This window comes from Arachis hypogaea, chromosome 4, assembly GCF_003086295.3.
Source record: "Arachis hypogaea cultivar Tifrunner chromosome 4, arahy.Tifrunner.gnm2.J5K5, whole genome shotgun sequence".
Taxonomy (NCBI): domain Eukaryota; kingdom Viridiplantae; phylum Streptophyta; class Magnoliopsida; order Fabales; family Fabaceae; genus Arachis; species Arachis hypogaea.
Genome location: NC_092039.1, coordinates 102,990,820 through 103,016,197, shown reverse-complemented (window position 1 = coordinate 103,016,197; position 25,378 = coordinate 102,990,820). Strand labels below are relative to the sequence as shown.

General features: G+C 29.0%; 2 protein-coding genes, 1 long non-coding RNA gene and 1 pseudogene across 4 annotated transcripts; 2 read left to right on the top strand and 2 right to left on the bottom strand.

Moving 5' to 3' along the window:
- The first annotated feature begins 1,868 nt into the window (after positions 1-1,868).
- Positions 1,869-4,289, top strand: LOC140184192 (uncharacterized). The gene is made up of 5 exons (XM_072234498.1): positions 1,869-1,874; positions 2,131-2,468; positions 3,276-3,360; positions 3,447-3,515; positions 3,778-4,289. The coding sequence occupies exons 1-5, from the start codon at positions 1,869-1,871 to the stop codon at positions 3,877-3,879; spliced, it is 600 nt and encodes a 199-aa protein (XP_072090599.1). The 3' UTR covers positions 3,880-4,289.
- A 1,221-nt stretch (positions 4,290-5,510) lies between these two features.
- Positions 5,511-7,074, bottom strand: LOC140184463 (uncharacterized). Its single transcript, XR_011881291.1, has 2 exons — positions 6,703-7,074; positions 5,511-5,903 (listed from the first exon to the last, which is right to left on the bottom strand). It is a non-coding gene; the product is annotated as an uncharacterized lncRNA (long non-coding RNA).
- Positions 7,075-9,351: 2,277 nt separating this feature from the next.
- LOC112795104 (uncharacterized) lies at positions 9,352-11,315 on the top strand (annotated as a pseudogene).
- A 5,331-nt stretch (positions 11,316-16,646) lies between these two features.
- LOC112797099 (protein DETOXIFICATION 44, chloroplastic) lies at positions 16,647-23,878 on the bottom strand. 2 transcript variants are annotated; one of them, XM_025839859.3, is made up of 13 exons: positions 23,290-23,878; positions 22,588-22,712; positions 22,019-22,171; positions 21,756-21,898; positions 20,724-20,859; positions 20,149-20,245; positions 19,943-20,043; positions 19,117-19,280; positions 18,715-18,786; positions 18,479-18,595; positions 17,692-17,787; positions 17,441-17,562; positions 16,647-17,120 (listed from the first exon to the last, which is right to left on the bottom strand). In XM_025839859.3, exons 1-13 carry the CDS (start codon positions 23,568-23,570, stop codon positions 17,060-17,062), a joined length of 1,668 nt encoding a protein of 555 aa, XP_025695644.1. In that variant the 5' UTR covers positions 23,571-23,878; the 3' UTR covers positions 16,647-17,059. The 2 variants fall into 2 exon arrangements, with proteins under 2 accessions (XP_025695644.1, XP_025695646.1); XM_025839861.3 differs by having other exon boundaries at positions 19,117-19,214.
- Between the last annotated feature and the right edge of the window lie 1,500 nt (positions 23,879-25,378).

Genomic DNA, 25,378 nt, shown 5'->3' with positions numbered 1-25,378 from the left:
TTACTTTTATGTTTATGAACACTCTTGTTAATTTTAGTTTCAATTAATGCAATTTATGTTTTTATATTTCTTATTGCTTTCTTTAGTTGTTATTGTTAATTTCTTGCATTTGGTAGTTATTAGATTTTATATTTTTTGTAATTTAATATGTTTTTTTTATGTCTTTTAAGTAAAATACTTAGTTTAGGTTCAGAGTAGTTTTTGAAGTGTACGAGAAGAGAAAGCAATAAAATCTTAATTGTTAACTCGGTTATCAAGTTATCATCACAAAACATTGAAACAAATGCAATGTATTGTTCCTCTGATCTTGAATGTATACTATTGTGTAGGAATACCACTTCTACTATTTCTTATTAGTTGTCGATATCTTCGTAAACTATTTTGACTTTTATAAATATAAATTACGTAATACAATTTGTGTTGGTACTTAGTATTATTGATGATTTCACTTCTTCTTTTTCATTTATTTGTGTATAAATAGATATTTTATTTAATTTATTTTTAATATATATTTTATATTTTAAAAATATTTTATAATAATAATTAATTTTAATCATTAATTTTAATATATACTTAATATTATTATTGATGTGTATAATATGTACATAGTTCATGCAAGAACAACTACCAAAATTTTATTTTTTCTCATTAAAATACGTCTCATTTTTATAACAATAAAATATTTTTAAAATATTATAAAATATGATAAAAATAATTAAAAAAATATTATTTTTTAAATAACAAACAACGATTTTTATATTTACTAAGTTTTTTATACATTTGCTTTAAAAATTTTTAAGAATATTTGGATAACTATTTAAAAATATATATATATTTGAATATAAATATTATTTTTATACTTGTTATTTTTTAAAAATAATTTTAGTCATTTGACAATAAAAACTGCAAAACAAATATACTTAACCTAAAATACTAAATTTTAAAGATAAAAATATCTTTTATTCCTAAAAACTTATGTGATCGACGCGTGTTTTATGTGTTTTATGTGTCTAACCGTGTTCTAATAAAAAATAAAAGAATTTTTTTCGGACACATTTAGATACACCTAAATATCATCACATGTCAACCTGTTAAGCCTTATTTTTAACATGTATTCTTGAAATGAGTTTAGAAATAATATATATTAATAATTATTAAAACAAAAAATATTTTAAATACTTTATATAATTAAAAAAATATATTAAAAATAATTAAAAAATTAATTTATATTTTAATATCAATAAAATACCAAAATATTATTACAATCTATCTAAAATATACTTTATATTTTTTATATATACCGTGTCCGTGTCTTATAAGAATTTTAAAATTGTGTGTGTCTCACGTCAGTGTCTGTGCATTGTAGTCAAAAACCAATCTTTAAAACACTTTTGCTATTAATGTTTGACATTTTTGTCGCATTTTAAACCATTTTAAAGATATTTTTGTTATTAACAAAAGTAAAAAAAATTATCAACATTTTGAAAAATTAAAAGTAATTTTGATAGATAATCTTTATTTGTATATTTCTTTTATAAATTTAAATATTTAAAATAAATAATTTCATGACATAATACTAAAATTTTTATTACAAAAGAAAATTGAGTCAAAAGAGAATAGTGTATTCAAAAAAATATAAATAATAATATTATCATTTTTATTTTTAGTAATAGTACTCCACATCTTTTGGTATTTATGTTTGAATATAAATCTATAATGGAAGAGTGACTATTAAAATATGGTACTTTGACAATTAAATTAAGTAACATGGACAAAAAATTTAATAATAAAAGAAGGTATTTGTTACGGTACAATAATAAATTTATACGTACCGATACAATAAAAATAAAGACAAATAATAAAACGCCATGTGGGTTATATTATTCTCGTCAGCATTTATTTTTTTTAAAAAAATATATATTATATCAATATTTTTACTAAAATATCCTTATAATTTAACAAAAATAAAAAATAATTTTTTATTTAATTTTACAAAAAGACCCAAATACCCCTTTTTTATGTTAGAACAAAATTTATCTCCTAAAATTAATCAAATCTTAAAATTGAGCTAATTTATATTAATTTTAAACAATTTAAAAAATAAAACAACATCTGCTATCAATTTCGTAGATACTATTCCATAAACTAATTTCTACACATCTGAAAAACAAAAATTCAAAAGAACTGTTCTTCATCTTCCCTGGGTTTTCTTACATCTTTCTCAAAGAACGTCTCTCTCTCTTTCTCTCTCTCTCAATTCGCATACTGAAACTCTCTCTTCTCTCTCACACTAGCCCACTAGAGTCTCTCTCAGTCTCACTCGAGCCTCATCTCAGTCACACTCGCCGACGTCTCCATGTGTCGCGGCCTTCCCTGGGCTCCTCGTTGCCGGCGACAAGAGCAACTCGTCGGATAGTCGTCGCTCGTCGTCTTCTGGTTTCGGACCTCGCCGTCGCCGTGGACCGTTGGTGAGTCCCTGCATCGTCGCTTTCCCTATTCTGTCTTTTCCAGATTTCCCTTCTCCTTGTATTTTGAGATGATGTTGAATTGCTAATCAATTAATTTACTTTGTTTCTGATCTAAATGTTGCTGTAAATCATGAATGATGTAGGATTTTCTGAATTTGGTGCTAATAACATGAGCTAACTTTTGGGTTGATAAAAATCATCAGTGAGTTAAATTTGGAGCTAAATTTTTTGTTGATGAAAATTACCAATGAGTTGAATTTGTTGCTTTAATAATAAATTTGATTCTTAGTATTGATTGATTTGTTCTTACATAGGCAGTATTGGTCAAGCTCCAAATTTGTCTGGTGAAGATATAGATGCTGACTTTGAGATCACTCCTTGGACTAGATTTACTTATTTGGTTATGTTTTGCTGTATGTTTCTGTTCTGTTTTATCTTTTCATGTGCTATTGTGCATGCATTAGTTAATCTTTTTGCTGACTAGTATTCTGAGATTAGCTTTTAACAAATTAAGGTAGATAGTGCTAATGAGACCTTATTTAAATGAGTTCTCTTAGAATACTTGTTGGTAAAATCATTGTAATAATTCTCTTAAAATCATTTTATAATAATTGATTCAAAGAAGTTGTGCCAACTTGATCTTGAAGAAATCCTCTGTGGTGAAGATACAAGGACGACTTTGATGATTAAAAGCATTCCTAACAAGTGAGAACAATTAAAGAAGCTTCCTATCCTAGTCAAGTTTTTGCTGTTTTAATAATTTGATACAAATAGTTATTAACAATTGCTCATTGTGGTTGCTTTAAGGTACACATCAAAGATGCTTTTTGCTGCAATTGATGAGAATCATCATGGCACTTATGACTTAATGCACTTGCCAATTGATTTTAAGGTATATGAATCCAAATTTTTCTTTTTTTAACCAAAGATGATGGAGTCTTTTGGTCAGGTTGGCTGATTGTCTATTTCTTCTTGCAGAACAAGTGTAATGTGGGTTATGCCTTCATCAATATGGTGTCTCCTTCACACATGATTTCATTCTATGAGGTTTAAAATCTATGCCATGGCCTTCTATTTGTCTGTTAAATACTTAACTTTCGTATGCATTGTTTGTGATGCAAGGATTTGTAAATGTGACATGCATTGTGCACACATTGATCCTGATCTTGTACATACATCTTGCAAACTTGATTTTGAAAAGTCCATAAGACTTTAGAACTAGATATGGTTTAATTTATAAATTGATCAATTATTTCTTTTTTCTTATCTTTCCAAGGGCTTTTCTGAGTGTTTCTCTCTTACCATCCAGGAGAAATTTCTATCCAGCAATTTGAATGTATTGGTCAATCAGATGGGTCTTACTCAGGTGATTTGTTGGAGAGTCCAAAGGGCGATTGGGACGAGAAACTAGAAAAAGATTAACCATTTGATAGCTATTTAAATGTTCCTAGCCACAAAGTTTGGGACTGCTAATAACTGCATAGGGCAATTTTAAGGTGTACAAAGCTAATTGATTTAAGAGAACAACAAAATTGGTGTGCAAAAGTGAAGAAGCAGCTCACTTATCTGCTGCTGGAGACTCCAAATTCGTCAATATTTCATAACAATCATCAATGGAGGAAGCGACAAGGAACAACTAGTTGAATGTGGAGAAAACAGTTTGTTGTGAATGTATATATGCGAACCAGTTTCTTTGACTTGTTCTTATGATAGATCAGCCATCTAGAATATTGTTACTGGATACACTCATGTTGGAACATCCTTGAAGTACTCCTTATTTTTCTCTGGAATTTATCCTTAGTCTATCAATATTCTTTGTCCTGCTTTATAATTTATATCATGCATGAATTTTACTATTTTAATTTAATGGTGATTGAATTTTTATTTTTCAATTTACATTTTAATTTATTTTAGAAGAATTTAATCCAAAAATGTAAATTACAAAATTAAATTAAAAAAGAGAGTTATAAACAAAAGCATTCAAAGTAAATTAATGGTGATTGATAAGTATGTCTTTTATTATTGTTTTCCATAAATATATATTACTACCTCTGCATTTGCTCTTTGAATTTGTTTCACTGCTATTTTGTGATTTTTGTTTTTGTCTAATAGAAACACTGAGAGTTAGTTCTGCGGTAATAAAAACCTATAAACTAATTGAAATCACTTAGCACAAATGAATGAACCTTCATAAAAACAACTAAAAAGTAAATGTGAATAAATTAAGACCTCAACTTGAGATCCCATGTAGATAAAAAAAACTAATTAGCCTATAGAGCTTTTGTACTCTTTTGAAAAACATACAAAGTTAAAGTTATGTGTGCCATGTGCACACCAAGAAGTCGGTAAGTTACTACATAATCTTTTTTCTCCTATTGTTGAAAAATTGCATGTGAGCCAACAATTATTCCCAAATATAAATAAGTCAAACTCACGGCCATCAAACTTTTGAGATTAATATTTTACATGTCGTGTATTATATGCAGATAGCAGATTAAAACAACTATATGATAGATTATGCTGGAATTATATCCCATAATTATCTACATTACTTTAATGGTACAATTAACTCGAGCCATCTGTTATGCGCCTTCTGACTATAGGTTGATGTAAATCCAGGAGTTTTTTGTAGTGCCTGAGAATGGTGGTCTTGTCATTCAGTGACACAAAAGTAAGACTTTCATTCATTAACAGGCATAAAATTTTTAATAGAGAAACACAACTTAGGAAGCATTTTTGTAGGGGAAAAAAAGACTTGTATAAGAGAAATTCACACTTCTAATGAAAACTTCACAAACTTAGCTCGACCTAGATATAAAAGAGATTCTGACATCGTCCAACTCTGCAACCAAAATAGATCATATGCGCTTGGAAATTTTCAATGATTTCTTATATATGTGCAATTGACACAATTTTATTAATTTGTTTGTTATAGCCTTTAGTCTCATTGACCACAACAGAAATAGGAGGCCATCTGGATGTCCACACACATAGGATCTCAAGCAATAACGTCAAAAAATATTCAAAACCAGTCTCCAAAAATTACTACATCTGTAAATATGATCCAAAAGCAATAACGTGAAATTAGTGATCCAAGTAAATATTAGAATCATCGATCAACAAAGGGCTTATTCAAATCAACTACAAAGTTCTGTGCCATCATCTTGGTATTGAACATGGACCAAGGATTTGGGTTGAAATTCAGACGAGGGTTGAAATTTGGGGGGATTTGGTTTTGAAACTAAGAGAAACTAGAAATTTGGGGGGATTTGGTTTTGAAACTAAGAGAAACTAAGGCACTTCGGAAAAAAATTAAGAAAAACACAGAGAATTGAAAAAGAGAGTGAAAGCAGACTTTCTCTTCTTCCTCCAAACCTCAAACCTTCTTCTTTCCACCAGTGGTGCGCCTCTTGTGCAAAGAATTCCTAAAAATACCTGAAACACAATAAACAAACGCATTAGATACGGTATTACAATTGGATTCTGTGAAAGCATCAGAAAATTTGGCAGGTGCCGTGGAGGCTCCACTGAGAAAGGGCTTCTTCTTCTTCTTCCTCTTTCCCAAAAGATAATTCGTTTCTTCTTCAAGATCAAGTTGGTACAACTTCTTTGATTCGATTATTATAAAATGAACAATTTTAAGAGAATTATTACAATAATTTTACTGGCAAGTATTCTAAAAGCACTCAATTAAATAAGGGCTCATTAGCGCTATCTACCTTAATTTGTTAAAAGCTAATCTTAGAATACTAGTCAGCAAAAAGATTAACTAATGCATGCACAATTGCACATGAAAAGATAAAACAGAATAGAAACATACAGCAAAACATAACCGAACAAGTAAATCTAGTCCATGGAGTGATCTCAAAGTCAACATCTATATCTTTTCCAGACAAATTTGGAGTTTGACCAATACTGCCTATGTAAGAATCAAATCAATCAATACTAAGAATCAAATTTATTATTAAAGCAACAAATTCAACTCATTGATAATTTTCATTAACAAAAAATTTAGCTCCAAATTTAACCCAGTGATGATTTTCATCAACCCAAAAGTTAGCTCATGTTATTAGCACCAAATTCAGAAAATCCTACATCATTCATGATTTACAGCAACATTTAGATCAGAAACAAAGTAAATTAATTGATTAGAAATTCAACATCATCTCAAAATACAAGGAGAAGGAAAATCTGGAAAAGACAGAATAGGGGAAGCGACGATGCAGGGACTCACCAACGGACTACGGTCCACGGCGACGGCGAGGTCCAAAACCAGAAGACGACGAGCGACGACAATCCGACGAGTTGCTCCTGTCGCCAGCAACGAGGAGCCCAGGGAAGGCCGCGACACATGGAGACGCCGGCGAGTGTGACTGAGATGAGGCTCGAGTGAGACTGAGAGAGACTCTAGTGGGCTAGTGCGAGAGAGAATAGAGAGTTTCGAATTGAGAGAGAGAGAGAGAAAGAGAGAGAGACGTTCTTTGAGAAAGATGTAAGAAAACCCAAGAAAGATGAAGAACAGTTCTTTTGAATTTTTGTTTTTCAGATGTGTAGAAATTAGGGTTTATGGAATAGTATCCACGAAATTGATAGCAGATGTTGTTTTATTTTTTAAATTGTTTAAAATTTATAAATATAAATGAGCTCAATTTTAAGATTTGATTAATTTTAGGAGATAAATTTTGTTCTAACATAAAAAAGGGGTATTTGGGTCTTTTTGTAAAATTAAATAAAAAAAATATTTTTTATTTTTCCTAAATTATAAGGATATTTTAGTAAAAATATTGATATGATATATTTTTTTAAAAAAAACAATAAATGCTGATATAAATAATATAATCCATATGGCGTTTTGTTATTTGTCTTTATTTTTATTGTATCGATACGTATAAATTTATCATCGTACCGTAACAAACACCATAAAAGAATAACAACTAAAGCCAAATTAAGGCTTAATAATGAGCCTATTTAAAAAAATTATTTATTATACTTTGACATATAAAAGAGTTAGAATAAAAAAAGATGGTACAAAAATGTTAATTAATTGTACCTAAGTACCGGATCAATTTATATTATATATCATTGTCTTATAATATATCTAATAGAGCATACCTAATGTACTCTATTAATATATTGTATTAAAATGTATGTATTTAAATTTTTTTTATAATTATTTAATTTATTTTAAATTATATATTTTAAATTATAAATTCTTAATTTTAAAATTTTAAAATAAAATTAAATAATTAAAAGTTATTATTTTATATTTTTATTTAAAAAATCATTTTCAATCATTTTAAATAAATAATCACAGTCAGTGTTTAAAAAAATGACTATTGCAACGATAATAATTGATATTATATATTTATTAAAATTAATTATTTTAATTATTATATATTATTTTTAAAATTTTAATATATGTTTTCTAATTTTAATATATATTGTATAGATGTAATTAATTTGATAATTGAGTTTTTTATATATTTAATATAGTTAAAAATTAATACCAACTTTGTTATTGTTATAAATAAAAAATTGTTTTAGAAAAATTTATAAACAAAGAAATAAATACAATCCACATAAATGAAATTTAAGAATAGCTGCAATGCAATGCAAGAAGAATAGTTAGTTTTAAAGAAGTATTATTAGTACTTAGTAAGGAGTACTTTAAAATGAAGAAAGACACTTAATTTATATATGACCATATGTTTTTCTGCAAGCATCTGCGAATTGCCACATTATGAAATCTACTATTGTCATATGTCTTTATCTGATATTACCAAAACTTACGTCATAGATTATCAAAAGTAGTCACATAATGGCCTTATACAAATCTTACGAGTATCTCTTAAGCGTTTGTCCCTTCTTTATTTTAAAGGGTAACCAAAAAAAATTTTATATGTCATATAAATTTGGTCTGTGTTTGCTTCTAAAACTGTGACATCAACATAAGAATAATAATAAAAATATTTTAATTAGAAAACATATAAAATAATATATATTAAGACAAATTTTGTAAAAAATTTATTTTATTCTTGTATTTATGTTTTGATTTTTGCTGTGGAACCCAATTTTAGTGTTTCTTAATATATATGTTGATTAAAATTTAGAATAGAAGTTAGTATCAGTTAATTTTATGAACTTAATTTATATCAGGAGTAAGTAAGTGTTATTATTATTTATGTTTGATAATTTTATATTAAACTAAATTATAATAAAATAAATATTATTTAAAAATATATTTAGATTAAACAAATTACTAAAAAAATATAAATTTATATTACTTAAAATCATTTGTAAATATTTTTTCGTTATAAATTTTTTAAAAATAACTTAAATTTATGTATTAGTATTTATTGTATTTTTTTAGTATACTTCTGATACTCTTTTTTTTTTTAATTTAATTTGGTCTTCCTAAATTAAAAAATTTTATATCAAGAATGAATATTAAAAATTTTATTAAAAAAACAATAATATCACAACATTTAAAAAAAAATTCTAAAAAAATAACAACAACCATAATATAAACAGAAAAATTTTTAAAAAAATAGTAAAATGATATAAATAAAAAAATATTTTTTTTTGCTCAGGAAAGACATACAAACAAATCAAATATGAGAATTCTAATCATTGTTATATATGTTTTTTTTATAGATAAGATTGAAAGATAAAATTAGTAAAAAAAATAAATTATAAATAAAAATTGAAGTAGAATTATCTTCATGTGAATTTAATAAATTAAAAAAATTATCAATTTAGTTAAAATTTTTAAATGATCTAATAATTTTTAATTATTAATTTTAAATAAAGATAAAATCACATATATATCTGGAGAGAAAAAAAAATCACTAATGACATTACTAATTACACTACTGAATACTGAATGGCTAGATCAAACAAACTCTTTACTCTCCAAATTACTCATGACATTGCTGATTACAGTACTGAGTTTCTAAATACGTATCTATCATCCCGTACCAAGCGGTTACATCAATACAACTATTCAAAACCTCTCAAAAACCCTTACACACTATTGCATCGGAATGTCACGCATGCTCAACAACAACAAAAAAAATCTTGAACTACATATTTCAGTAGCAATTTCAAAGCACATGAAGACCGAAACTATTCTTAGGTCAATAGTTTCTTTCTGATTTTTCAATATTTTCGTTACACTTGACCTTCTTGTTGTTGAATTATTTTACCTGTAGTTTTTGTTCCATCATTTCTTTTGTCTTCATAGTAGTCTTCAATTGTTATTTCACTGCGGTTGGAGAATTTTCTTTTTCTATCATTCTTATACATTTCTATATATGAATTCCTATATTTTATGAATTCCCATGCTTTGTTAACAAAACATTTTAAGGAGTTGAAGTTGACATAATTTTGGTTTTGTTTGCCGTTGAAATAGGAGATCACGCAGGAGACGCAGTGGAGGAAGTGATTCAGTAGAGAGTATTCTTGAGAAGTGGAAGCAGTACAATAAGCAGTAACAACAACTAATCAGTGAAAGAGATGAGGTTGAAGTGATTCACAAGATTCCTGCAAAGGGATCGAGAAAAGGGTGTATGAGAGGCAAAGGTGGACCACAGAATTATGATTGCAAATTCAGGGGTGTGAGACAGAAGATTTGGGGCAAATGGGTTGCAGAAATCCGCGAACCTATCAATAGCAAGCGTGTTGGTGAAAAAGCAAACAGGCTTTGGCTTGGAACCTTTTCTATTGCACTTGAAGCTGCTCTTACTTATGATGAAGTAGCAAAGACCATGTATGGCCCTGGCGCTCGTTTGAACTTTCCTCACCATTATGGCATAGAATCAGTAGGTTCTAATGGATCATCTATGAGTACAGGATTTAATCAGAAATCACCAAGTGGAACCTATGTAGATATTTTGAATGGTGGTGATGTTGCAAAAGTTGATTGGTTGGAGGAAAATCTTGATATGAGTCTCGAAGAAAAGTTTTCTCAGGCAAACGAATTATTGGAGATGGAATGTGAGAGAGGAATTCTTCAAGAGCCTTTTAAGTATGTTAAGGACGATGTTGCTGGAGGAAGTGAAGGACTAGAGGGAGAGTTAGAGGACGTTTTGAGGAACTCTGGTATAGTTGAAGAGTGTAATAATTACATGCTAGAGGATTCTATGTGCATGGCTACGAATATAGGAGCTGATTATAACTCTTGTGATAGGGGGTGATGGGAAGAGTGAAGTGGAAAATTGCAAATCTGGTAATGAGTTGAGCTGCAGGAACCACTACTTCGGATACTTGCATAATATGATTCCAAACAGTAATCCAAAGTATGAGCAGTTCAACAATCTCAAATCTGAGGCAGCTATTCCAACAAAAGACATGGAGTAAGTACTTGCAGAAATTTTGCAGTTTTGCAGAAAGTGTTCCGAGATGAATAATGTTCGGTCACAAATTGGTCAATTCACATATAAGCAATATGATGTTAGTGATTGCAAGAATGAAACAGCCAATATAATAGGAGATTTAAAAAAAGCATTCTATGCAGCCAATATACTTTTGGATCGATTGCAAATGTGTCCGAAAATGGGAATTTGAATATCAATAATACTAATAGAGACTCTAAATTACAAGAGAAAAAAAAATCATGAAAATTCAGAGTCCGAATGTAGCTCTGGACAGAGTAAGAGGTGTTCTGATACTTCGCAATCGTTGCAAAATTTGGGTAGTTACTTGCCTGAACACTTGAATAATATACAGTTTGCAGACATAGAATTAGGTCATGATTATAGTTTCTTGAATCCAGACTATGATTTTGGTCTATTGAAAGAAAAAAAGTTACTTGATATGTGCTTTTCACGTAGAGGATCTAGTTTCTAATATTTGTTTTTCGTATTTCATAATAATAGGATTAATGCATGATGTGCTTTTAGTGTTTTTTTTTTTTGGTGGGGTTATTGCAGTATGTTATTTTTGCCCCACTATAATGATTCAAATAAGGCCTAGTTTGCATTATCTTTTTCCACATCTCAATTACTATATATATTATATACTACGTAAGAACTATGCATTAAGATATAAATGTTGAAGTGGTGCTATTTTATGTAAAAATTAGAAATCTCTCGTGTTAACTGAGGGTTTGAACATGTATGTACTTCAACCTCAAGCATAAAACACGTAAAATTGCAGAATACTTCTTTTTTCTATATTTTTGGAATTGTTTAGTAATGTGAAAATTACTGACTTGAACAATGCAAAGGACTATATTCCATTTAGAAAAATCATACAAAAGAAAAAGAATGCGTAAATTGTCACAAATATGCAAGATTGCCTTTTCCTACTAATACTAAACAAAAGACTGTGCAATCTCCTAATAAATATAAATTTCTTCTATGACTTGTTCTCTCTCTGTGTATTTTTTTGGAAACTATATATATTCAAATTACTGTATCAGCAACATTTTCATAGATTATCTAAACTAGCAAGATAAATGGCCTTATTCAAATTTTATCAGTGTCTTTTGAGCCTTTGCCCCTTTTCTCTTTTGAAGGGTTAACCAGAAGAACGTTTCATATGTCATATAATTTGGTCTGTATTTGCTTTTAAGGCTGAGATATAAACATAAGGATAGTAATAAAAATATCTCAATTTAAAAAAAATAAATAAAATAATATGTATTAAGATAAATTTTATAAAAAAATTACTTTATTTTTATATTTGTGTTTTGATTTTTGTTGTGAAACCAAATTTTAGTATTTGAACATGTATGTACTTCAATCTCAAGCATAAAATACGTAAAATTGTAGAACACTTTTTTCTTCTATATTTCCAGAATTGTTTAGTAATGTAGAAATTACTGACTTGAACAATGCAAAGGATTATATTCCATTTAGAAGAATCATATATCAAAAAAAAAAGAATGCGTAAATTGTCACAAATATGCAAGGTTGCCTTTCTCTACTAATATTAAACAAAAGACTGTGCAATCTTCTCATAAATATAAATTTCTTCTATGACTTGTTCCCTCTATGTGTATTTCTTTGGAAACTATATATTTTCTAACTAGCTGTATCAGCAACATTTTCATAGATTATCAAAACTAGCAACATAAATGACCTTATCCAAATTTTATCAGTGTTTTTTAGCCTTTGCCCCTTCTCTTTTTTGAATGGTTAATCAGAAGAACGTTTCATATGTCATATAATTTGGTCTGTATTTACTTATAAGGCTGAGATATAAATATAAGGATAATGATAAAAATATCTCAATTTAAAAAAATATATAAAATAATATGTATTAAGACAAATTTTATAAAAAAAATTTACTTTATTTTTATATTTGTGTTTTGATTTTTGTTATGAAACCAAATTTTAGTGTTTGAATATGTATGTACTTCAACCTCAAGCATAAAACACGTAAAATTGCATAACACTTCTTTCTTCTATATTTCCAGAATCGTTTAGTAATGTGGAAATTACTGACTGAACAATGCAAAGAACTATATTCCATTTAGAAGAATCATATATCAAAAGAAAAAGAAGCGTAAATTATCACAAATATGCAAGGTTGCCTTTCTCTACGAATACTAAACAAAAGACGGTGTAATCTCCTAATAAATATAAATTTCTTCTATTACTTGTTCCTCTTCGTGTATTTCTTTGGAACATTTTCATAGATTATCAAAACTAGCAAGATAAATAACCTTATCTAAATTTTATCAGTCTTTTGAGCCTTTGCCCCTTCCCTCCTTTGAAAGGTTAACCAGAAGAACGTTTCATATGTGATATAATTTGGACTGTATTTACTTCTAAAGTTGAGACATAAATATAAAGATAATGATAAAAATATCTCAATTTAAAAAAGGTTTAATTACTCTGTTGGTCCCTATAGTTTCGCAAAATTTTTAATTAGGTCCTATATTATTTTTCCTTTTAATTGAGTCCTTGCGCAAAATTTTTTTTAGTTAGATCCCTACACTTTTTTTTCCTTTTATTTAGGTCCCTATACCAATGCTTTTTTTTAATTGGGTCTCTATAAAATTAAGCCGATTACTATTAAGAGGGACTTAATTGAAAAAAAAAATTAGTACAGAGACCCAATTAAAAAGAAAAAAATTATAGGAACCTAATTGAAAATTTCACAAAATTATAAGGACCAACAGAGTAATTAAACCTTTAAAAAATATATAAAATAATATGTATTAAGACAAATTTTATAAAAAAAATACTTTACTTTTATATTTGTGTTTTTATTTTTGTTGTGAAACCAAATTTTAGTGTTTCTTAGCGTGTATTTTGATTAAAATTTATAAATAAAAATTGGTATCAATTGATTTTACAAACTTAATTTATATTAAGACTAAGTTAGTGTTACTATTATTTATATTTGATAATTTTATATTAAATTAAATTATAATAAAATGAATATTATTTGAATTATATTATTTAAAATCATACTTAGATTAAAAAAATTAGAGAAAATTTTACTCTTCTCTCTTGACAGATACTAAAATATTACTTCCTTCTCCTCTATTTGTAAAATATACATTCTCTTTTCTTATAACTTTTAAAAAAAACTTCTCTTTAATCCATTTTAAATTTTGTGTTAACTAATGTTAATCTTACCTATTTTTCAAGAAAAAAAAAATTATTTTTTACAAAAATATCCTTTAACAAAAATTATATTTTTTTGTCATTAAATTTTTCTTACTAAAATACCTTTTAATAAATTATTTTTTTCTTGATTAAATTATATTTTTATCAAAATATTTTTTAAAAAAATTTAATAATTAAATCATTTTTTTAAGATGCCCTTCAATAATTTTTTAATTATTAATTGTGATTTTACCAAAATTTTCGTTAAAATAATATATACTGATATAAAAAAATTAATAGTAAAATATAACTATAACTGTTAACAAAAATTTTAGTAAAATCACAATTTAATAATTAAAAAATTATTGAAAGGTATCTTAAAAAAATTAATTTAATTATTAAATTTTTTTAAAAATATTTTGGTAAAAAAAATTATTAAAGAGTATTTTGGTAAGCAAAATTTAATGACAAAAAATAAAATTTTTGCTAAAGGGTATTTTTGTAAAAATAATTTATTTTTTCTTGAAAAATAGATAAAGTTAACATTAGTTAACAGAAAATTTAAAATGGAAGGAGGAGATTTTTTAAAAGTTATAAAAGAAGGAAATGTACATTTTATAAATACAGAAAATGAAATTTTATTTTAGCATCTCTCAAAGGAGAGTAGAATTTTCTCAAAAAATTATTAAAAAAGATATAAATTAATATTACTTAAAATCATTTGTTAACACTTTTTTTCTATAACTTTTTTAAGAGAACTTAGATTTATGTATTAGTATTTATTAATTTTTGTCATAATTTTTTAGAATATTTTTTGTACTCTTTTTTATGTAATTTAGTCTTCTTAGATTAAAAAATTTTATATTAATAATGAATATTAAAAATTTTATTAAAAAAATAACAATATCCATCAGACAACATTTAAAAAAAATTCTAAAAAAATAACAACAACCATAATATAAATAAAAAAAATAAAAAAATTAGTAAAATGATATAAATAAATAAAAATTTACTTTACATAGGCATAAAAGAAATCAAGTATGAGAATTCTAATGATTGTTATTTATGTTTCTTTTTATAGATGAGACTGAAAGATAAAATTAATAAAAAAAAATAAATTATAGATGAAAATTGATATACACTTACAAAGTTGATAGTTAAAAAAAATTAATTTAGTTAAAATTTTTAAATTATTTAATAATTTTTAATTATCAATTTTATATAAAGATAACTATAGGTAACTTAACCATTGAAGCAAAAATTATAATTTTATATCAAGTGAATGAGAATTTATACAAATCACATATACATCCAGATAGAAAAAATAAACAAAAAAAATTTGAAGCCTTAAAAATTGAACCTTTATTTTCCAACTCAATTGTTAAACTAAACACATTCTTAATCTTCAAGTTGGCTAAATCAAACAAACTCTTTAGTCTTCAAGTTATTCATGACGTTGCTGATTGCAGAACTAAGTTTTATGTACGTACTTATCATCCCATACAAACCCTGCTACATTCAGTACAAATACTCAAAACCCTTCAAAAATCCTTACACACTGTTGCATGGGAATGTCACACACCTTCAACAACGAAAAAACCTTAGAACTACATATTTCAGTAGCAATTTCAAAGCACATTAAGACTGAAACTATTCCTAAGTCAGCAGTTTCTTCTGATTTTCAATGTTTTTATTACACTTAACTAGTTTCTTCTCCTTGTTGAATTATTTTAGCTGTGCTTTTTGTTCCATCATTTTTTTTGTCTTCTTTTCACTTGTTTCATTGTGGTTGGAGAATTTTCTTTCTATAATTCTTACATGTTTCTGTATATGAATTCCTATCTTTATGAATTCCCGTGCTTTATTAACAAACCATTTTAAGGAGTTAAAGGGAGTTGACAGAATTTTGATTTTGTTTGACAGAAGTTGACGCAGTGGAGGAGTGTTTTAGTGGAGAGTACTCTTGAAAAGTGGAAGGAATACAATAAGCCGCAACAACAACTAATCAGTAAAGGAGATGGGATTGAAGTGATTCACAAGGTCCTGTGTTGGTGAAAAACCAACTTGCCTGAACACTTGAATAATATATAGTTTGCAGACATAGAAGTATGTTATGATTATAGTTTCTTGAGTCCACTGGGTGGTTACTTGCCTGAACACTTGAATAATATAAAATTTGCAAACATGAAAGTAGGTCATGATTATAATTTTTGAGTCCAAACTATGATTTGGTCTATTAGAAGAGAAGAAGTTACTCAATGTGTGCTTTTCTCTAGGATTAATGCGTGATGTGCTTTTAGTTCCTTTTTTCATTTCGGTGGGGTTATTGCAGTATGTTGTTTTTGCCCCCACCATAATGATTCAAATAAGGCCTAGTTTGCATTATCTTTTTCCACATCTCGATCACTATATATAATCATATACTATGTAAGAACTATGCATAAAGCTATAAATGTTGAACTGTGGTGCCATTTTATGTGAAAATTAGAGATCTTTCGTGTTAATTGAGAGTTTGAACATGTATGTACTTCAACCTCAAACATAAAACACGTAAAATTGCAAAGCACTTCTTTCTTCTATGTTTCCAGAATTGTTTAGTAATGTGGAAATTACTGTCTTGAACAATGCAAAGGACTATATTCCATTTAGAAGAATCACATATCAAAAGAAAAAAATGCATAAATTGTCACAAATATGCAAGGTTGCCTTTTCCTACGAATGCTAAACAAGACTGCAATCTCCTAATAAATACAAATTTCTTCTATGACTTGTTCTCTCCCTCTCTGTGTACTTCTTTGGAAACTATATAAATTCTATCTAGTTGTATCAGCAACATTTTCATTTTGGAAAATTGGTTTGCACCAAGTACTGCAACATCCCAATAACTTGCTCTAGTCCTACACTGTTATGTATTCTATCCAATTGCAAGGGTATGGAAATCAGGCCTATTTTTCACAACATAGAGCTCTTGATCATGCCCTGGCCATTCAAAAAGTTGGCCTTTACTGGATGACTTCAAAATAATGTCAGTCAGTCTCCACCGCCATCTTTATACCAGATCATACTCCACGGACCATTTTTGCTGCTCAACCTATCAAAACATGTGTTTAAATTATTTACATTTAAATCGCTTTCCATAATTCCCTCTAAAGTTTTCTCAAGTCTGCTTATAGCTCTAGCTATAGGAGTAGGACTATGAAAAATATTAACTCTAAAATAAAGTTGCAAGACATTTTCATACATGTGACAGCATGCCATATCACATGTTGACAAGCATGTCCAGTTTCATGCTGGGATTCCTTTTGGTGCAAGGTTGCCAATATGGAGGTATAGTGAGTCATAACAACCAACAAAAAGTGTCCCAACTGTCACCATAATAATGAATTAGATGTGTCAATGCAAAATGTCTACCTCCATGTTCCGGCGAGAACACGCATAGTCATGAAGAGAAACAACCCTGCCCAGACTCCAGGAAGTCCAAGTTCTGGAGCAGCTACCAGCAAGAAGATTGAAGAAACTAGTCCAACCAGCATCTACCCCATAACGAAACCCAAGAAACAAAATGTAAGGATAGAGGAGGGAACAAACGACGAGAAAAAGATATAAAGCAAACTTAGTCATGAGACTTTTAAGTATTTGTAATCATCAGGTTTTACAATTACCGTTGAGTACGCAGCATAACCATAGTCTGATACCCCATAGTAAAGTCCATCAATGACAAATGCCAAAGCATTCACTGGTTGAGTTCCAGCCACAAACTGCACAGTATGATTAAATTTCAGATATTTCAAACATTACTGATACGTACATGCATCCACAGACAGAAAGGAGGATCATGCATAATATAATAGCTGAGTAGACATTTAATAGCCACGCTGAAACTTAGCCTAGCTAAAAAGAAGATATTATATTTCAATCAGTCCAAGAAGCTTTTGTCATGCAAGGTATGATTCATCAATACTAGAGTCATGATAGTCTGATGTTACAAATATATAAACATACAACAAAATGAACCTTCAGTTATTAGCCAACCAACAATAAACCATTTGCTTATTTAAGCGGAGGTCAACACTTCACAACAATTTATACTGGTCAGTTAATGTCAAGTCTAACCTCCCAAAAAGAAAAAAGAAAAAAAAATCCTGAAGATAATCTAGCTAAGATATAAGATTATACATTCATCATCACTAAGTAACCTTGAAAAGATAAATTGTTTGTGATGCTCCATTATTTGGGAGGAAAAGAAGGGAAACAAAAAAGAGTTGATTCTTATGCTTTGCATGAAAATGGATGTCGCTAGAAAAAGATGCTCTCCAATTAATGTCTTGAACTGGATTTCAATTTTTAGTTGGTGTTAAGGACCTGACTTAGACACAAACTTCAACTTCTGTAGGCTCGTTGCTTTGACTTTTAAATCAATCCAAGTCAACAAGAATTGTTATTTCTTACCAATATGCCTGACCGAGCAACACTCAGAACTTCCAAGTCTGTGGTAAATAAGCTTGAAAATGATCCAAACCCAAAGAATAAGATCACGGACAAAGTAATTCCTGTTCCTAAACCAATCTGCATGACACATAAAAGAGAGTAGGTGAAACGAATTCTGGATGGATCTGTGTACAAGTTATATCATTCAACTAAGAAAGTAAGAACAAAGTAAGTTACTGGTGGCAATAATCAATCACCTGTAATACTCTATATGTAATGAGGCGTGCTTGCTCGTAATTTCCCTGCGAGTAACTGCTGGCAAGAAGTGTCTGTAAAATAAATGCCATTACTCATTACAATATTACACAATAACAGGACATCATTTTGAGCCCCACTTAGAATTTTGAAAAGACTTTGGCTTATGAGCAAAAAGTCTTAAAACTTGACCATACCCAACCTGCTTGTTTACTTGGTCAGGGAAAGCCCCCAAATGTCCGTAAAATAAACAAATGCAGTTCATAATTATAAAATAAAACTATTCGACTGGATTCATTTGTGTCTTGGAAACTGAATATGATAAAACTAACGAGAGATATCTTTGATCATGTTCTCTGGGGTACTTTGTTACTTCATAGTCATTTATGAATGCAAGATCTAACCTGACCAGCAAGTGCCAGAGCATCAGTGAGCAAAGATATTGGCAGCCAAACTTGCATGCAAATTTGATGACCAGCCATAGGTATAGGGCCCTGCTTAGCTGCCATAGAGGTTGACAGTGTCAAAGTCAGAAACACAGCCACAGTCCTGCCAATAAGAAGACCACCTACAATACAAAATGCAACAGTCAAAGTAAAACTAACTGCCTAATTAGCTCGGTTATGTCTTCGATCCAGTTAGAGTTAAGAAAACAAAAACCATATTTCGTGACTAAAACTACAAAATACACATTATAATGTGTGAACAGACACAAAAGCCCTGTTAAAATGATCTATTCAATCAAATTCCCCTTTCAGGAACAATGCGATCATAATATTCTTGAAAAATGAACTCTATGGGATCGTAATTTTCAAATCAGTCAATCATATCTGATCCTATCAGTAAATCCTTCCAGTTTCTCGAAATTTTCGTTCCAGTTTACTAGTTATTAAAATGCTCAATCCAACTTGAAGCTACATGTAAAATCTATAGCCAACAGTAGCAATAAATACAAAACCACAAATAGAATACACTATCCATTCAAAGCATGAAATCAAGAAAAACTGAAACTATTGATCCCTGAACTCATGTTAGTCTGATTAGTTATAAAGCTAATAATCATGCAAATTTGAAGTTCATCTTGAAATTTTCAATGCATTTGTACAGAAAGAACTAGTAACAATTTTTTCAATCCACTCTGATAATTTTATTATCATTATCGAAACAAAAAAACTTCCTCTGTATATGGACAGACTTAGCAACACTACGACTTAATTTAGAAAGAGGTACCAGATTTCAGATAGCTGAGAATTTTTCTCCCATCAAAGTGAAAAGGCATTAGGAGCACATTTCCAGTCAATTTCCACAGAAGAATAAAAGCAATTAAGTATCTGGTGAGCAAAAGAAAAATTGCGTCAAAAGCAGAAGATTACATAAATTCAGGGGCATGTGCAAAATGCACAGATAAAAGTAAGTTTACCACATTATTGACGTACTCAGAGATCACTGTAGCAACTGCAGCACCACTAATGCCAAGACCAAAAAAGAATATTAATATTGGATCCAATATCGCATTAAGAACGTTGCCAGCACCTGAAAATTCAAGCGAAGCAATCTCCATCAATACATCCACAAATTTTTCACATCAACAAGACTAAAGTGCAGACATAAGTCTACAAAAACTAAATATATTCGAAGAAATAATTTGAGAATCTGCTTGAGCTTCTTCTATGCAGTAAAGAGTCAAGAAATGAAAATGAGAACAGATATATTTATTAGCCTGTGTTGTAAGATTCCATTCTTTCTGGATTGAGTATAATAGGAAAACACAGCCTCTACTAAGAGTGCAGATTGTTGAAAAGAGGAGGAAAACAGGGCCTTTACAAAAAGAAAAGAAACCATGGAGTTAAAAAGGATGGAGTAAACCACAGAAAATGCCATGAGAAGAGGACGGAATTCTAGTATCACACACGGGGAGGATTTGGGGGGGGGGGGGGGGGGAATATTTCTAATTTTCAATCAAATTTGAGTGAGAAAAGATAAAGATATAGGATGCTGATGCAGTACTTGCCAACAGCATATAGAGGCGTCTTTGTATCCTTAAATCCACGAAAAGTGCCTTGAGCAGCTAATGCAATCACAATTGCTGGAGCGGCAAAGGCCCTTAGCATAAGAAAGTTCTCAGCAGGTCCACGCATAGGGGAATCCTGTACAGAAAATAAATGGATTATGGAGTAGATGATATTAATAAGAATTTTATCAAGTCTAAGGAAACAGAAGTAAGGTTCAATTATAGATAACGAAATGTTGCGTGAAATGGATTTCCAGAAATGCAATGTTTATTTCTATTAAGCTCAGACCAACTAAAAGGGGAAAAGAAATACTGGGACATAGAAAAATCTCTTGTTATGCATATAATGACTGATGACAGGGAATTTGAAGCAAGAAAAAGTAAGTTTACATTGATTGACTAATTGTCAATATATTTCTTGAAGTGGATGGCAACAAAATTAATTAACTGAAAGGTAACTAGTACATAATGATATTGGTGTTATAATAAGGTTCTCACCCTTAAATATAAGAATTAGTAACAAGAACTACATGTCTATTAGAATTGAACATGGATTTGGAAATGAAATTCAGTTCGTTTTATTATTGTGCAATATTGACCTTAATTCATCAAAAAGGTTATGCACCACTATATAGAATAAAATGAATGGCTTAAAAGAAAAATGCAATGACTGCTTTTTAAAATAGATTAAGAAAAAAAAAAGTAATGAATCTGCAACTGTGTAACAGAGAACAAGCCTATGAGAAGCAAATTGAACTTTCATGATTCAACCTAAAGTAAGATTGCTTCCAACTGAGATTTTACACAATAGTTCTACAGAGAAGTTGTAAAAAAGCATTCACTGATTTATATTACATGGAAAAAAAAAATTCCATTCTTCCACCCTCCCTCTCTTTTTTTTTCCTATTCATATGGTTGGCCGGGTGGTGTTGTCTTGGACAACCAAGTGTAGACTCTGAAGAAAATAACATTCTGACACAAAATAAATATAAATGGAAGTTATTGATCAATAATCAGCCAAGGTTGACATACAGCAGGTATACCCATGATGTTCATAATGATGCCAGAACCAAGGGAAAGAAGCACAGTTTCAGCAATTCCAAGAGTAGCAGCAAGTGCTAAAGAAGTTGATACTGAAGGAATATGCCTCTTGCTTTGGTATTTGCCACCAAAATCTAGATGATACCAAAGTGGAACAAAACCGTCAGTAGAGGCATCTAAAGAAGGGAACCTATGACCATGTCTGGAAAATTAGTCAGACTATTAAAGAGGTGTAGCTTTCTTATAAAGCTTACCACTTTCATCAGTTTGACTGGAATCCTTGCTGATCAGTGCCTGTTCCTCGGCAACAAAGGATGTGGTAATATTAAGTAAAGGAATGTTAAATATTTTTGACACCAAATTAAACACAGAAGTTGAAACCCCAACTGCAGCCAATTCAGCAGGTCCTGCATGTGTAAAATTATAAATATAATTAAGGGGGATTTCTCACTACAACAACAATCATCAATCAAATGTATGTCCAAACAAACAGAACTTAAGACAAGCAAATACTTGTAATCATCATCACCAACTAAAATTACAAGATTACAACTATCTATTAAATAAACAACAAACTAGCAATTCAGAATGGTTGGCTTCCAGGGTGAGAATAAATTAAGCCAAATAAGCTGCAGACAGATAAATTACAATTCCATACTTTCGACCAGTTTAAAACAAGAAAATGCAAACCAATAAATAAAATTAATTTAATCAAATTAGCTTGCTTTATACAAGAGTATGTTTGAGTTAATGATTTAAGTGACTATTAACAGAAAGTTACTAATAACTAACTAACTAATTCACCATCTGTAATAATAAGTACCTATGTGGCCCACAAAAGCTGTGTCGATCAGTGAGGTAAGTGGATCAGCTGCCAATGCCAAAGCAGCAGGTAGTGCAATGGACAGTATTTCCTTCCCCAGTTCATCAAATTTAAGCCACCCATCTCTGTTCAAAGCAGGTATATTAAACTTCAAAACTCCAATTTACATGCAAATAACCTAAAAATAGAAAAGAAAGACAAACTTTTTAACTGAAAATTCTCAGTCACATATTAAATCAGATTCAAAGAACGAGAAGGCAGAAACTTTATCAAATTAAATCCTCAAAGTTCAATCTTAATTAAAATCGAAGAAACAAACTTCAAAATCCCAAATCACAAATAAATAAATAAATAAATAAATAAGAATAAAGCCATAGACTAATTTCAAAAGTTCCATTTACATGTAAGATTGAGCTAACAATAGCTTCATTAATTTTAAATCTCTTTCAAAACGAAGAAACTAACTTCAACTCAAATCTCTTCAAAAACGAAGAAACTAACTTCAACTCAAATCCCAAATTCTGCATCAAATTAAATTCAAACAAAGCTCAATCATGATCAAGTTAAAGCCACACATTTCAGCTGAAACCCCAAGAAAAACACTTTTAAGCCCCAATTACGCATAAACTAAGCCCAAAAAAATAGAAAAAAGAAAAGGAAAAAAAAAATCCAGCTCTGATAGTAACTCAATTGAAGCATTACCCGAATCGACGAAGAAAAGCAAAGGAATCATCCGAAGAAGACGAATTGCGAGAAGATTCATCTTCAAGGGAGCTAGTTTCAACGGAATCATTGGTGGTGGTGGTGGTGGCACCGTTGTTCTTCAAAGAAGCTTTTGGTGCGATTCGGATTCGAATGCGAGAAAAGCAATGATAAGGCTTTGGGATTAAAGTAGGAGATTTGAATGGTGGATGATAGCAATGGTGAGGTTGAAGTTGCAGAGAGTGAATGCAAAGAAAGCGGTGACATTGAGAAGATGCCATCGAAGCACCTGCACCACACAGCGTGAAGAACGAAAAGTGACGGAAATGTCATGCACTGAATAACGGGTATATAACATAACCATATATTTATTTTCATTTTCATTTTTTTTTCATTTTAATGGACACGTAATTTTATTCTGTCGCAAAAAATAAATAAAAGCAATAATAAATATGTATTTAGTGGGGCCATGTACTGCTTGGGCCTCAAATAATTAAACACTAAATAAATTCATATATAACAATAATACACAATATAAAATTTGGGATAAAAATAAATTTAGAAGAAGATGAAGAGTAGAAGAAAATGTGAGAATAGAAATATATGTAACTGGTATATATAGAATAATAAAATACTAATTTATTAATAATAACGGTTACTATACGGCTAGTTTCCAACGGCTACTTTTGCAACGGCTAGTTTTACAACTGTTAATCTATAACAATATATAAAGCGGATAGAGGAGTTTGGTATCCAATTTTTTTTCCTATTTTACCCTTATCTTTATAATCTAAAATTACGTCTTCGATCATGTACTCACTTTCTGTAAATTCTATATTAACCCACGAGAGAATAATGTAACTGCTTCATCTTCAACCGTGAGAGAAATTTAAAAAACTGTTCACTCTCAATCGTAAAGTAAGATTATAAAAACTGCTCCACTTGCAATGATTTGTTGTTTTTTCGTCTACTTACCTTATGTGTGGATTTTCAAAAAAAATTGGAAAAATCAATAAATCAACAATTATGGCAAGGTCGACCCAGAATATGCTACGTGAAGAAAACAGAATATGAGCCATAATAACACCTAGCTAGGAGACGTACAACTTATCAGGAGATATTCGACAAAGAAAATAAGTTGTCATATCAAATAATACAACTCCTATCCCAATTCCATTGTCAAGCACAGGTAGTTACTGATTAACTATAAATATATGAGTAGTGCGATTTAATTTAATATAAAAATGGTCAGAGTCACTAACCATCTCAATTTATTACAGGTAACATATAACATGATATGTATAAAAATAAGTTTTAATATTGTCCTTGATAAAAGAGGTTTGTTATTAAAAGAAATTCTCCTGTACAATCCTGAGTTACTTAATATAAAAAAACCTCCATCCATTTCAAACAACAATTTCATTAAAAGTTTTCTATTGGATGTAAATCATTATTGTGGATTTTCAAAGAATAAAGATAAAATAGTTTAAATATGTATATTATTAAAAAAAATTAATACATCCGTCAATTATATTGAATAAAAAAACTTTTACACATTTTTCACTGTTACTTCATTAAAAAATTTGTAGTGGATGTAAAGTAGTTTAACAGGGCAATATTTTTTTTTTAAATTACACTGTAATTTTGTACCAATTTATAACATAATTTATTTTGTTTATAATATTCATCCATCTAAGATTAGTTGTGGAGTACCTTACAAAAATTATATTTCACTAATTTTTTTATCTTATAACCATTTTATATTTTGAAATTCAAAATTTTGTATTTTTATTTTTATTCAAGATTTATTTTTATATTTTATTTTAATTTTGTTAATAAAAAAGTATTAATATTAGTTTTCTATAAATCAGTTGTTTGAAAAATTACTTATTGTAAAAAAAAAGTTAAGTCTATCTTTTTTATTATAGGAGTACATATAATTCACTCTTAAATAGAATAAACATAAATATATATTTATTCAATTTTTTAAAATTTATATTAATTATTAAAATAATGATATAATGAATATACTTCTAAAAAAATGAAAATAACTTTATAACTATATTTTTTGTTGGAAGAAAACATAACT

Bases quoted from the DNA above. Each gene is read 5' to 3' on its own strand.
- LOC140184192 (XM_072234498.1), top strand. The intron at 2,469-3,275 runs GTGAGTCCCTGC...GGTTGCTTTAAG, and splicing joins GCCGTCGCCGTGGACCGTTG to GTACACATCAAAGATGCTTT. The intron at 3,516-3,777 runs GTTTAAAATCTA...CTTACCATCCAG, and splicing joins ACATGATTTCATTCTATGAG to GAGAAATTTCTATCCAGCAA.
- LOC112797099 (XM_025839859.3), bottom strand. From the start codon at position 23,570: ATGGCATCTTCTCAATGTCACCGCTTTCTTTGCATTCACTCTCTGCAA. The intron at 20,044-20,148 runs GTACGTCAATAA...TTTGCTCACCAG, and splicing joins GTTGCTACAGTGATCTCTGA to ATACTTAATTGCTTTTATTC. The intron at 17,121-17,440 runs GTAGACATTTTG...ATGTTTTGATAG, and splicing joins GTTCTCGCCGGAACATGGAG to GTTGAGCAGCAAAAATGGTC.